The sequence below is a fragment of the Babylonia areolata genome, chromosome 7, assembly GCF_041734735.1.
Source record: "Babylonia areolata isolate BAREFJ2019XMU chromosome 7, ASM4173473v1, whole genome shotgun sequence".
Classification (NCBI taxonomy): Eukaryota; Metazoa; Mollusca; class Gastropoda; order Neogastropoda; family Buccinidae; genus Babylonia; species Babylonia areolata.
Genome location: NC_134882.1, coordinates 43,895,046 through 43,909,559, shown reverse-complemented (window position 1 = coordinate 43,909,559; position 14,514 = coordinate 43,895,046). Strand labels below are relative to the sequence as shown.

Sequence of the window (14,514 nt, the reverse complement as noted above, 5' to 3'; positions counted from 1 at the left end):
AAGATTAAAAATCTTGAATACAGAAGTGATTCATCTTAAATAAACTTGTAAATATTTAAAAGATATATTATCTGTTCATTTGTAGCTGTATCTATAAATTTGTTTTTAATCTCATCAAGTCTCGCTGCGGAAGCTACGTTGTTCTCTTTCCGGCCATCTCGACGAAGGTAAGGGAGCGTGGACGAAGGGGCTTTCTCGTTTTATAGGCAGTATATTCAATTATCTGTCTGCAGTAAGTTGTATTAAGTCACTGTTAGTTAGTGTAATATTTCATTGAAAATCTAATGTCAACAATCGTCTATTTTTAATGCACTTAAATGATTTAACATGAAAAAGGGACATGACGGACATACACTGATGACAGACACGTGCCAGTCATGGCTGGCGATGAACACAGAGCACGGCAATTAGACACATGAATCAGCCAACAAATGGAATAAGCTTGTAGAAATGTAAATATATTTTACTTTAGATAAAGAGTTTAATTCTGAGTCAGTGCCCTTTGGTGAAGTATTTTAATTATAGAATGTCTTCGAATGATGAATTGCTGCAGCTCAAGCCGTAGCTTGCAGTTTGCTGTGTCGGTGAAGATTTCATTGGGTTCAACTAGTAATGTTAGAATAATCGCTGAGATCTACGAGTATGACTGTTTGAATTTTTATGGATAATGAAATTGAAAAATCTTTTTTCAGCTTTTTTTTTTTTTTTTTTTTTTTTTTTTTTTTTAAGATGAAGAATAGGTTAAAAACTGACAAAATTTTGGAGCAGTCGGTTTTTGTTCGTGATACGACTTGTGCAGTAGCACAACGGAGCTAGTACTGTTGTAGTAGAGCAGCACAAGTGTAAGCATATCAAGTTTAGCCTTACATTCATAATCTGACACACCTGACCAAGCTAAAACTGAGCATTGAAAGACAAATATATTCAGGCTGGAGATGTTTACTGCAGTATTTCTTATTGAGTTATATATTTCTTCTTATACATTTGCCTGTCATACTTTATGACTTTGTAAATCTTTCTTTGTAAATATTACAAAATTGAAAACAACATAGGAACTGAAGTTTCCATTTCTAAAATCTCCTCTAGAATCAGTGTGAAAATGACAAAAATTGTGCTGCATAAAAAGCTTACACATCTTTTAAATTGAAAAATCTCTCTAACATTATTAATATTGAAAAGCAGAATTACTGATAATTGCTTTAAAGTTTGGTCAAGCACTCAAAAGTAGTGTGAATGAAACTTTTTCTTGTACTTAATGGAAGGTTTTTGTTGTTCCAAATATTGTAGTCTTGTGTATTAACTATTATTAGCAGATTGTCACTGATAGAAAAAAAAGAAGGCTGTTACTGTGTTAGAGTAAACCCAGACAGGAAATTCGAAGCGGAGCCCAGACAAATATATGTCAGTACTGATTCTGTAACCATTCCTACAACTGTTTCACTGCCAGTATATTGCTGTGCTCTCCTCTAGATAACATTACTGATCAGCAAGTTGAAGAGAAGCCTGGGATTTGATAGAATATCTCTAGGCTTGTGCCTGGAAAGTATATTCCTCTTAAAATTTTGAAGAAAGTTGCATGCTGATATTTATGAGAAATGTTTGTTGATGGTGTTGCATTTGCATCTGGTTGACTAAAAGACCTCGTACTCTTGACGATAGAGTAGTCAAGGCTTGAAGTTACTTCAGCCATTGACAAGAAAACTTGGAAGACAAATTTTTAAACGAGTTATTGATCAGAACATCTCCATTACTTTAGGCTGTCAACAGCTTGAAATATTTTTGTGTGTGCTCATATCAAACAATTAAAACAATTATTTCTTGGGAAAGCTTGACAAGAGAGCATTTAAATGAAAACCTTTTGTGCTTAAAATTTAACTAAACTGAAGGTGTTCCACTTCCACTGTTCCAGGCATGCATAGTCATGCTCCATGCAGTATTCTAAATAGTCTGATAGTGCTTTGGAGTTCATGTAAAATGTCAGTTTGTTGAACATTGATTGTTACAGCCATCACAATGACGAATCCTAAAGGATACCGCCGCGGTACGCGGTACATGTTCTCCCGCCAGTTCAGGAAGAAGGGAGTGACCCACTTGTCTACGTACATGAAAGTGTACAAACGGGGTGACATTGTTGACATCAAGGTAGGTGTCTGCCTCATCACATGGCTGAAGGAGATATATTGAACATTGTGTTTGTTTTCATATATAAATTGAATGGACGTTCTCCTTCCACACAATACCCCAGTGTTGATAAATGGTAAATAATACATTTCAGTTCTTTGTTGAAAGGTTTTTAAATGGGAATAAGATGCTAGTCAACAGAAAGAACCAGTCAGAAAGTACCTCTTCACTGAGTAAGTTCATTACAGAATGAGACCGAGAGAAGTTGTGGGGGTGGGGAACTTGGATAGAAGACAAGAAAACACTGAGAAAGTCTTTGTTTATATGTTCATTATTTAAGACTTAGTAATTATTCATTTTCATGTTTTTATTTTCCTTTACATCCAGTGAAGTTCCTTCAAAGTACAGCAGTGTTTTTAATGTAACATACTGATATTGAGTGATGATACTTCGTTCATTGTTATTAAAGCTGATTGTCATCAGTAGACTTTGCTTTGAGCCTTCCATTTTTTCCTCAGTGCCTCAGTGGGTTGCCTGTTTTAGTTTTGGGCCATCGGTATATGATTATGACTAACTGTGTACTTATTTTTGCTTGTTTTCATTTAGTTTTTACTGTTGATAAATCAAGCAGATGTGATGATATATGGATGCTTAATATAGCACCTATTCTTAGAGACCAAGTTTTTAAGTGCTTTACAGTTATTTACGCAACAGGCTGTCTACCTGGGTAGAGCCAACTGACAGCTGCCATGGGGCGCTCTTTTATTTTATTTTATTTTTTATACTGTATCATTCAATTAGTTTTCAGTCACACAGACACAGACACATTCAGTCATGTAATATTTTAATGTATGACTGTTTTGCATATTTACTACACCATGTTGGCAGCCAAGCTTTGTTTACAGCATGTGCATGCTGGGTATGTTGCTTCGATAACCCGCTGAACAGAGACATGGATTACAGGATCTTTAATGTGCTTATATGGTTTTCAGCATGGGTGTACATATGAAAGGGGTTATAGCACTAGCAGGTCTGCACATATGTTGACCTGGGAGAAATGAAAAATAAAATGGAAATACCTCTACCCTTAACCTAACATGTGTGACAGAATGGAACTCGGGGAAAGAAACCAGCATTTGACCATCACACCCATTATGAATGATGTTCTGTCGGGGTTAGAAAATAGAAGAAACTGTACCTGCGCACTTGTCCTGGAATATTTAGCAGGCATCATTTCATGCAAATCTTGCGCTGTTCTGAGCCGCTGCTTGACTGCTGAAATGAGAAAATAAAAGTGTTGAAGGGTTACTGCTGATGGGTGACTGCTCGTCTCATCAGATCCTAACCATTTTATTTGATTAACTTTGTGTGGTGTTCAGGGTGATGGTGCTATCCAGAAGGGTATGCCATTCAAGTTTTACCATGGCAAGACTGGCAGAATCTTCAACGTTACACGGCATGCCGTTGGGGTGGTTGTCAACAAGCGAGTGGGGTAAGTATGGTTTGATTATTGGGGGATGCTTGTCAAATCTGTCTTTTGGCCAGTTTTTTTTTTTTATACCGGTTCTACAAGTCGTAAACTTCTGTTGTATTGATGATTATTAATTTAATTTTCAGATATGTTGATAATATTCACTAATACTCTTTATCATTCAGACTGATTCAGTCCATTCATACAAGATCAGTTCAGTGCAGGATTCTTGTTTCCTTGTCTTGTTAAAACTGATTACCAGGGAACAAGCTGGTCTAGCATTTACAGCTTTGTTGCTGTATTCCTTTAAGTGATATGTTGTTTATGTCCACGTCTGGATGATAAGGTCAGGCATTCCAATATTCATATCAGAATGACATAAATATTCTTATCAGAATGTTATGAAGTTGAAGTGTTAAAACAAATTTTAGATGGGTTTTTCTCAAAGCTTCCCCATTCTTAGATCACCAGTTTTGTAAATTTTTAAAAGTTTTTTTTTTAAAGATTTCTTTATCTGTGACTGCACAAACTTCGCAATCCTTCCTTAGCTTTAAAAATCATAAGCAAGTCTTCAGTATGTTTGTAGTTGATATATTTGGGTGGAGTGATGATTTGCAGATATTTTTATTCATTTGTTTTACAGCAACCGGATTATCCCCAAGAAGATTAACGTGCGCATTGAGCATGTGAAGCACTCGAACTGCCGTCTGGACTTCTTGAACCGTGTCAAATTGAACGAGGAAAAGAAGAGAGCTGCCAAAGAACAGGGGGTTGCAGTTCAGTGCAAGAGAGAGGTTTGTATTGAAGCATGTTCATGTACTCCAGAAATTGTACACCTAGGAACCATCATTATCTTGCTTTCACTTTTATTCACAAGTTTTTATGTTTCAACAGTTAAAATCCATTAATGCAAGAAAAAGAAGTAGACTCATTGCGAAATACAAACACTGTTATCTTGTTTGCCTCTAGCACACTGACTTTTTATTTAGCTTTCGACCATCAACTTACTATTCCTGTGCCACAGCTTTGATGGCTTTTAAGATTCTGTTAAATCTGAATATTAAAGGTTAACTGGCATGTACTGTTGGTGAAAATAAATGTCATCTGTACGCAAATGCACAAGTGCTTGGTCAGTAGCATTCTTTTGTTCTTTGCATAAACATTTGTCAAAAGAGAAAGCTAGTCAGGGATACAGAGGGGAGGTAACCTACTTCTGGGATGTTATTGGCTGTAGCTACTTTAGTTTTCTCTGCATAGGCGAGTAGTAGTTTGTACAGGACAGGAATCGGACTCCCTGCCGGTGTCTGCACTTGTGGGTCACATTAAGTATGTTAGACAAACGTAATTTCAGGAAAAAAATTTCCTTTTCTGGTTATTTGGTTTATGATGTGGGTCAAGGAGGAGGTGGGAGAGTACTACTGAGTCTAAAGATACAGTGTACTTCTAGGGCTTAATGGCTTCGTTTTTTGTTTGGGTCAGAACTTAACTCTGGGAATCTGAATATTTGGGAAAAGTAATGATGTAAGGTACCAGTAGATGGTATGGTAGACAAAGTGTGTGTATGTTTCTTTTCATGTGTTTCAGCCCAAGCAGCCCAGAGAAGGTCACTTTGTGTCCACAAAATACAACAAACCTCAGTGGATCCAGCCTATCCCCTATGAGATCATCGCTTGAGTTTTCTGCCAATAAATGCTGTTGATCGTCTGATATGTGTGTGTGTGTGATATTGTTGCGTCAGTCAGCTGAAGAAACTGTTCACTATTCTGAAAAAAAGATGTAAGCTGGCCATCAGTCTTTCTTTTTTTTTTTTTTTTGCGGAGGTAAAAAAACCTTATATGGTTCTAGTGCGCAAGGACTTGTACTGGCATTACACTTCCATGAACAAGTTTTTTGCCCCCTTGCCTACAGTATATATATATATATATATATATATATATATATATATATATAAGTTCTATTTCACTACACATACTTCCAAAAAGTTCTAATATGCTGCAGAATAGTTGTTGCCACCTGGACAATGTAGCACTGGTGATAGTCTGTAATTAGAAGGGCAGTCCGCACAGTGGAAGTAGTCCACTATGTGGAATTCCTGATCATGCTGAATAGAATATTTAGAAAAGGGATGCAAATTGCCCCATATATACAAGGGGCATGGTGTGCCAGCTTGGATTTTTTCCATTTGTTTGTGCAATTAAAAAAAAAAAATATATATATATATTTTTTTTTTAATGGATGCATTAGGAGCTTGCAGCACTACAAAATACATCTTGCATTCAGTGAAAGGTACAGGGTTTTGAAAAAGTTAAGAAGGTATTGTGATGACAGTGTAAGGTGGAGCCAAAAGAATTTGTCTGGAACAAGATCATTCTTCTTCAGACCTTGCATTCGTTGGAGTCATACTTAGTAGCTAGATTTCATCCACCTTGAAAGCGAGAGAATCTGAATCGAGGATCGAATCACATTCCCTTGTATTGATTTTGAGTGGTGCTCTGGACTCATTCCAAAGTCATTCAGATGAGACGATTTACCGAGATCCCATGTGTGGCATGCACTTTACGCACATTATAGAACTCGTGGCAACGAAAGACAGTCCCTGGCAAAATTCTGTAGAAAAACCTGCTGATAGGAAAACCAACACACTTGCAGAAAATGAAATAAAAGGGGTGGGGGTAGTTTCGCACTCTCCCTAGGGAGAGCATTCAAAACAGAAAAATCTCCTCAGACAAGAGAAACATGATATATTACAACATTGTTTACTGTTTCTACACTAATAAACACTTGTGTTCTTTCTTTGGGTGGAGAGGCATGAATCTATCATTGTTCATAATACACCAGACTGTCACAATCGTTTAAGTGTTCATTAATGTGAACCAAAATGCGTGCATTATTGTGAGGACATGGACCTGTGTAAGCATACACATTGTCTATAGCATGGATTCCATCCTGCTGAAAACAGGAAAACAATTTTTAACAAAAATAAAATAATTTAGAATTGACTGACAAGAAGGAAACAATAATTTAAAAAAAAAAAAAAATCCACTGGAATTGATATCAAATTCAGAGTTTGTAGAATAACTTTTAACAAAATACAATAATTCAGAATGACTATTAAAAAAACCCAACCCACCACCACCAAACACTGGAAATGGGATCAAAATCAGTCTTAACAAACCCAGGCATATGGAAACCATTTTCTTTCCAGTTGATAATTAACAAAGGCATATGGAAAGTTCAAACAAAATCCAGTGATAAGCTCAGGAGAGGCTGAAAACTGGGTGCAGTCAGCCAAAGTATTGAACATCACTGTGAGGTTGTGCCACTTATGATCCAGGAAAAACAATGTTTGGACTTTATTTGTATTGGGTGCAAATAAATTTCCAATTTGTGTGCTCACATTGCCACTCGGACACACAAGAAATAAATGCCTGTACAGCATAGAACACACACACACGGAATAACTAACTTAGAAAGGAGTGGAGAGAGTGCATGACTTTAACAATGGAAATATGTTTTTAACGCTTTTTTGAAGGGAAGACAGTTTTACTAATGTTCTCAGGAATTGAATTCCAAAGAGAGGGAACTAGGCTCTATGCAAAACATACACTTGATGCACTTGCATGTGTACGGTCTGTTGGCAGCGGTTTACAAAGTGGTGGAACAGTGAGCTTGAACAGATGGACACACCTGTTATTGTCTGGTGGAAGTCACTCAGAAATAGAGTGACATTAAATGGATCCAGGTTTCATTTGGTTTTTCCTTACTGAGTAGGACAGGTGACTGCACTTTGGCCCAATCAAATTTTGAATGTGCAAGCCTTCTGCAACTCGGAACTAGCCAGGGGGCAAAAAATTCATATTCACGGCGTCAAAGGCTTGGCAGAGGACAGCATAGCCAAATCCTCTCTTTCTACCAGTTAACCTTTCCGGGAATTTCCCTGACTGAAGCCCGCTACCCATTCACACATGGCTGGATAGAAGAAAATTGTAGTACCCAAGCCAAGGACACAAATACCCATGTCGATGCAGGACCTCAAAACTGTGATCACTGGATCAGAAGTCTGAACACCTGGCCAGTTCTCACGTGGCACTCCTAAGTGTGTACACAAGCAAACAAAACAACTGGAGCTGGATCATATGCATTATTTAATGACAATTCAATACAACAAAATGATGAATGACGATGACCTGAATCTGCCTGTGAGGGTGTCAGTGGCCTACCCAAAGGCTGAAAGAAACTTAAATATTCTTTTTGACAATGACTGATGGGAAGGGGTGGGGGATACATGAAAATGGTAAATGGAAATGTCCTATTACAGCTACTATGCTTCAGTTCCTTGTCCAAAGGCTCAAGATAAAAATTAAAAAATGAAATGAATAAAATAAGATTGTAATAAAATTTTAAAATAACATGATACATGCAAAGAACATGAATACATTTTTCACTGACTTCAGTTGCTTATGCCAAGGCTTATGTTCTCCAGAAGTGAAATTTAAAGGGTTTTTTTTTGTTCTATTAAACCAAACATCCACAGAGCACTGATGACAAAGTGGAAGGGGAGAAAATTAAGTAAATGTTGACATGGGGTTAAAAAAAATCCTACTAAAACCTCTATGATTTAAAAATAAAGCATTCAGATCACAAGGAATGAAAGAGCATTAACTAAAACTGCCAGAACATACTTGCACACATGTACTACATGGTGATACCGTTTCCCCTCTGGTTTTGATGAGAGCTGTTTCTGTGGACAGGATTGAAAACATCAAAACTGGATTTACCAAAAATAACAATGAAAAAGTTCAAGAACACACATACAATAAGGATTACATTTCCTGCTAAAAACCGGAAAAGAAACCATTCAATCTCCTGTACAAAGCCACAAGAAAACACTCAAACTGAAGAGAAAAAACAGAAAAAGACACAAAAGTACCGCTCAGTGCAAACAAAATTTTGTTCAGTTTGACCCAAATGCCCATCCCACAAGTGTATATTATTATCTATGATTTAACACTGGTATGCTCAGTCTATCAGTGCACAAAATGTGCTCACTTGTCTTGCCATGTTTACTATGTGGCTTTCCTGATAACAAAAATGTGCACATGTGATGGTATGCATGTGTGTGAAAGAAAAAAAAATGTTAGGGAACATTTTAATCAAAAGCCACAGGTTCATAAATATAAGACAATAAAAGATTTCACAGACGAACCTACAAAACTGTGACAAAAATTCCTTGTATCAAATTCCTTCAAATGTCAAGTCTTCATTTTTAATCTGCACTGGCAGTGTGCTGATCATTTTGGTTGTCTTTTCTGCATCACACCTTTATTTTCCATTCTGCGTACAAGGAGTGAGGGGCAGATACAGACGGTGGAAGTAGAAGGGGTTTCTTCTTCACGAATGATGGCATCCTCCTGTCTGTTGTTGGAACACATCTATTGAGTCTCCATCTTCCATCTCCAGCTGCAAAATACAATCAGTATCTTTAATCTCTCTACTTTCTGTCTCAAAGAACAAAAATGGCAACCCAGAAAAGTAAGGTACAGAACTTAATCCTTTTTTTCTTTTAAAAGTCCAGCTGCAAAATTAAAAAAAAAAAAATTGTCTGTCTCTAAATGGATGATCCAGCAAGTGACATTGATCTTTCTGTCTCTCACTGCAAAAGAAAAGACAATTTATAATACATTCTATTCAGATCCAAACATCTGACATTAAATTTTAAAAAATCATTAAAAAAAAAATCACCCACATCTGATAAATAGACTTAACCAGATGTGAGAGATTTCTTTTTTTGTTGTTGATACTTTTAACTTGATATACATTTTACATGGACTGAGGGAGATGCTGGTAAAATGACTTTTTAACATATTTGGTTTACCTTTGATGGTTTTAAGAACTGACTAGTATATAGCCCTGAAATGGTCCCTCAACAGGATTTGATTTGATTTTTTATTTCATTGCAGTAAGCTTCCAATTTAGTACTTTCACATTAAAGTATTTCTGATTGACCTTATTCACAGAAAATGGGTCTTATTAAAACAATAATTTGGACAAACTCAGCAAAGCTAGACCTTTATGACTGATCTTGTGTCAGCCTAGATACATGTAGTTATATCTCTAATATAATTTATAAGTCCCTTTCACCTGATGGATGGGTTCAAACATTTCCAAGCTGTTTATCATCAGATGAGTAACACTTAAACATGATCAGCAGATGGTATATATTGTAAAAACTCAGAAACATTCTGGCTCCAAAGTATTTTTTATTTCACTATCGTAATAATGTAAAGAATGTCATACATGCCAATTCATACCTTGTCTATGAACTGCACAAACAGTTAACAACATGTACACAATTTAAATTATGTTATTTTGGCCTCCCAGGATCTACACAAAAATGATGCAAAGATAAAATATCAAACAAGAATAACCACTTGATTAATCTAAAAATGGTATGTCCACTTACCATAGCTGGTGTGTCTTCATCATTGATAGGATTTCCATCAAAACGAAATCTTACTGCTCCTGTTGTGATACCCTGCAATACAACATGGTTTCATTAACTTTGTGTATATGATCAACTGATCAATCAATTTCTCCAACTAACAAAGGTCACAGACTGGTAAAATGATGAAAAGCAAGATAATCGGAAGAGAGAGATGGATCATATTCATTCATTCACATTTTCTGGTATGCAAAGTAGCAACAGCTCCAAGTATGTTCATGGATTCAGAATTAATGATGGAAAAATGATGAAGAAAAAAAAAGGCTTCATCAGTTCATGGCAGTTAACCCGGAGAGCGCGATGAGCCACGATCGTGGCTTTCCCGGTAAAGTGCGATGGGCCACGATCGTGGCTCTGTTTACATAAGGTCCGACATCATACGGCTATACTCGGCAGCCTTCGTAAAACTGCCTCGTTCTGGTGTTACTGCCTCCCTGCTTGTGTTTGCACAAACTTTGACCGAGTTTATAAGTCCAGATCTTCGTATTTTTTGTAAACAATGAGTGACACTGAAGTTGACAAAGCTCAGGAAATGAGTGACCTTGTCACTAGTGATGATTCGTTTGCTGACAGGGATTCTGGTGAAAACGGCTTTGTTATTTTGACACTTGGGCATGCTGGCTTGCTTGTTGTTCATTCAGTTTTGTGTCTCCAGCCACAAAAACTGGGGGGGGGGGGGGTGAGGGGGGGGGGGAGGGGTGGTAAAGTGGGTTAGGCATGGATCTATTGCGATTTCTTGACCAAATCAAGCTAGAAAACTGGAAATTATTTTGATTTAAAGCATTCTTGCTGCTTTTGAAAGCAACATGAGCTAAAAGAAAACATTTATTTCTGTTTTTGCCTGTGATTGCATAAAGTATTGTAGATGTGCGTGTGCGTGGCGTCGGTGGGTGTGTCTCAAATAAATAATACAATGCTTATAATTTTATTGTTTCAGTTATATTCATATCATGATTCTGCAGCCAGAACATTTTTTGTACAGTTTAATTCCAATTTTGAGATTTTGACTCTGTAAAAGATGTGAAAATACCTATAAACATTGTGGTTGACGTTTTTGGAAAACAAGTGTGCAAAATTTGTTAATTATATCCTATGGAATATCTCCAACTACATACAAGGTACAGCCTTTTTCTTACTTTTATCTGATTCTTCATTCACTCTACTTTCCAAAAATGTATAGGTTTACCTATTTATTCTTACTGATAAGCATACAAATGCCCCAAATCAGAGCACAGGTAGCGGAGGCAAACTATCCCTTTGTTTTAAGCATGATTTCTGTAAGTATGTTTTATTATATCCAGCACTTTGAGGGTTAATTGCACAGACGAGGAATGTAAGATTGCCAACATCATCTTTTAGATTTAAAGTCCCCAGGGTTCAACAGCAAGAATACATCTCGGGAAAATACTCATAATGAGATGCTTGAAGTGTCAATGACATACAGCTGAATGACTTCAACAAATGAATGAGATGTCATTTAAATGAGATCTGATTCAAGTCTGACACTGTAGTGACAAAGTGACAGATGTTTGGTGTACAGAATGGTTCTAAGTACAGACTACTCTTTTGACAAATTCACACAGACACACACACACAAATATCCACCAACACAATATGCTATATCCACATCTGAAGTTCAGTTCTTTCGTTTTTAATAACTAGATCAACATGTAACTTCACTTCTTGCAACTTCAACATTTAAGTACTCTTTGTAAAAATGATTTTTACTTACAGCTCTGTTACAGTATGCTCCCATCAATTTTCTCAGAGGGGTGTTTTTCTTTATTTTAAAATGTACCACGCTCCCATCTTGCCCTGTCACTTTTAAGTTGATGTGTTCACTCTCTGGTTTACAGTCCTCAATCTGAAACAATTCAAAAGTAAAGGCAAAGGGAAATAAATGTACTGGAATACTCCAGATCAATATTAACACAATCAACACATAAAAGATTCAAAGTTTAATTTCCTCTCATCCCTTCTGGGGTAATGAGGATTACAAAAAATGAACAGCACAAAAAAATTAATTAAAAAAAAATCAATTAACAACAGAACCGTCAATTACACATATGTACTGAATACAACATAAAACTAATGCATGGTCTATCATTATCAATAATGTGACCTTGTTTTACCCCACAAAGAAGGTGGCAGAATCATTAGACAAGATAAGATACAACTTTACTGTCTGTAAATGCACAGCACATGTATGTGCTGACTTGATTAAATATAACATTAAACATGTAAAGCCCAATTACTTATACTTATAGAATATGAAAATTCATGAAAATATGCAACACGTTAAATTTAACTAAAGTACTAAAATTGATGTTGACAAGGTAAGAAAAACCAAATCAATGACACTAAAAGAAAAATAAGCAAAACACATGTGTACAGTGCAATCACTCAAAAACATTTATGAAGTGAACTATGCATAACAATAGCTTTATGAATAAAACTAATACGCTTATAGTTATATGCCAATACCTTGGTTTGAATTCTAATCTCACCCTTTCTCCCAAGTTTGACTGGAAAATTAAACTGACTGACTGAATGTCTTGTCATTTGGAACAGGCAAAAACTGAATAAACCAAGATCCTGTTAGCGGCACACACTTTGAGCACAGAAAAGGAACCCATGGCATCATAAGTGTTGTCCTAGGGCAAAATTCTGCAGAATATATCCACTCTCTGATAGGTACACAAATATATATATATATATATATATATATATATATATATATGTATGCACTCAAGGTCTGATAAAGAACATTATGTTATGCTAGTCTACCGAGTCAATGTGGTGTAGCCTTATGTATGGATTTTTATGCTAGTCTACCGAATCAATGTGGTGTAGCGCTATGTATGGATCTGTCAAAATGCAGTAAAGCCTCCTTGACAAACAAACTAACCACTCATTCTACAAATGCACTTTTATACACATGTAATGCATATAAAAATATTCTATATCATATTAAAGTTTTTAACTTTCGACCTTTGCATTTACTCAAATTACAGAAACAGCAATGAGAAAACTGTTCTGTCTGAACAAACCTCATGTACAGTGATTATTCATTTTTCACCATGTCATGGGAAGTATAGTGTGTGTGTGTGGTGTGTGTGTGTGTGTGTGTGTGTAATTGTGTGTGTGTGCTGGACTATCCCTTATGGCCTGACCATCCTTGCGTTACAGATCAACCTGTAGATCTGTGTACCGTGCATAAGCTGCTGCTTCTTTTTATTTTCTAAAAATTTTTTATCATTTTATTTTTTTAACATCACGGACATAGCCTCGTTTCAAAATGAACGCTTTGACAAGTTCCGTTCATACTGATTCATTTCCGTTCAAAATGCTCTCATTCTTATCCGGCTTCGTTTTATGGTCTCTCTTCATCTCACTGTGTTCATGCCTCAAAGCCTACCAACTAAGATGCGGGGGAAATATCGTATAGGCCACATAGACAGAAGCTGGTTTCTTACACAGTCGGTCTAGTTCTGTCTATTAATACAAATTCCACATCTGAGGAATATCTGTCTGAAACGACAAAACACAGATCGAACATGTGCCAGACAATTCTGTCGAAGAGCAGACGAAATATTGACCGATGATACGACAGGCACATGCAATTTCAGCGTTTCTCATTTAATGGTAATCACTCTTCCTATTTCAATTATGTTATGAGTTACTATATTTTTCAATAACATATAAGAAAATTAAAGATCAACAAAGAGAGGTGAAAATCCCACCTTTTTCTGGCTTTGTGAATCGTCCATGTTGCTGTGTCTATCATCAGCTGCAGCAAATGGCGAACAGAGAGCATTATGGGATGGCTGTCAGTCTATGAATAAAATGATTTTGATTGGCCTCTTAATATTTCGATTGTGACGTTTGTTTTTGTCGTTTTGCATCATTCATACAGGCTAATATAATTATCAAAAATAGGAGCCAGTTTTTGTGTGTGTTGCATTTACTTGTGTATTTTAGATTATGCTGTTATTTTTCTCTCATAGTCAGTTGTATGTATAATATGTTAGGTCTTATGCGATTGGATGGAGTCTTAAACTGTGAACTGTTATCAGTCATAAAAAGACAAAGGCACAGTTTCCAAACCACAGTTGCATGTTCACATCGGTGCCGACCACTGCATAATTTATGAGCTTTTCAGCTCAGTGGTGCCGACACCCACCTCACGTGGTGAGCCCATATGGACTTACCACCCCAAAATGATTGGAGAATCGTATTCATTTCTGAGGGTTTTGGCACTTGGGGGAAGGATCGTGGGGGGCAGCAGCAGCATGTACTGATTTGGGTAGGAGCACGAACTTTGTCCGAGGGAAGGAGCTAGGGACAGGATTACTGACACTGATGATAATAAGTCTTTGATGGGGGTGAGGGATCTCAATCTATTGTAGTACTTTTCTCA

The 14,514-nt window shown here is 36.6% G+C and overlaps 2 protein-coding genes across 3 annotated transcripts; one reads left to right on the top strand and one right to left on the bottom strand.

Moving 5' to 3' along the window:
- Nucleotides 1-28: 28 nt before the first annotated feature.
- On the top strand, nucleotides 29-5,296 carry LOC143284062 (large ribosomal subunit protein eL21-like). Of its 2 annotated transcripts, none has more exons than XM_076590674.1 (5): nucleotides 29-167; nucleotides 2,006-2,142; nucleotides 3,501-3,613; nucleotides 4,236-4,386; nucleotides 5,177-5,296. In XM_076590674.1, the coding sequence occupies exons 2-5, from the start codon at nucleotides 2,014-2,016 to the stop codon at nucleotides 5,264-5,266; spliced, it is 483 nt and encodes a 160-aa protein (XP_076446789.1). In that variant the 5' UTR covers nucleotides 29-167; nucleotides 2,006-2,013; the 3' UTR covers nucleotides 5,267-5,296. The 2 variants fall into 2 exon arrangements, with proteins under 2 accessions (XP_076446789.1, XP_076446790.1); XM_076590675.1 differs by having other exon boundaries at nucleotides 129-232.
- Nucleotides 5,297-8,186: 2,890 nt separating this feature from the next.
- On the bottom strand, nucleotides 8,187-13,929 carry LOC143284060 (small ubiquitin-related modifier 3-like). The gene is made up of 4 exons (XM_076590672.1): nucleotides 13,838-13,929; nucleotides 11,827-11,958; nucleotides 10,056-10,127; nucleotides 8,187-9,052 (listed from the first exon to the last, which is right to left on the bottom strand). Exons 1-4 carry the CDS (start codon nucleotides 13,862-13,864, stop codon nucleotides 8,984-8,986), a joined length of 300 nt encoding a protein of 99 aa, XP_076446787.1. The 5' UTR covers nucleotides 13,865-13,929; the 3' UTR covers nucleotides 8,187-8,983.
- Between the last annotated feature and the right edge of the window lie 585 nt (nucleotides 13,930-14,514).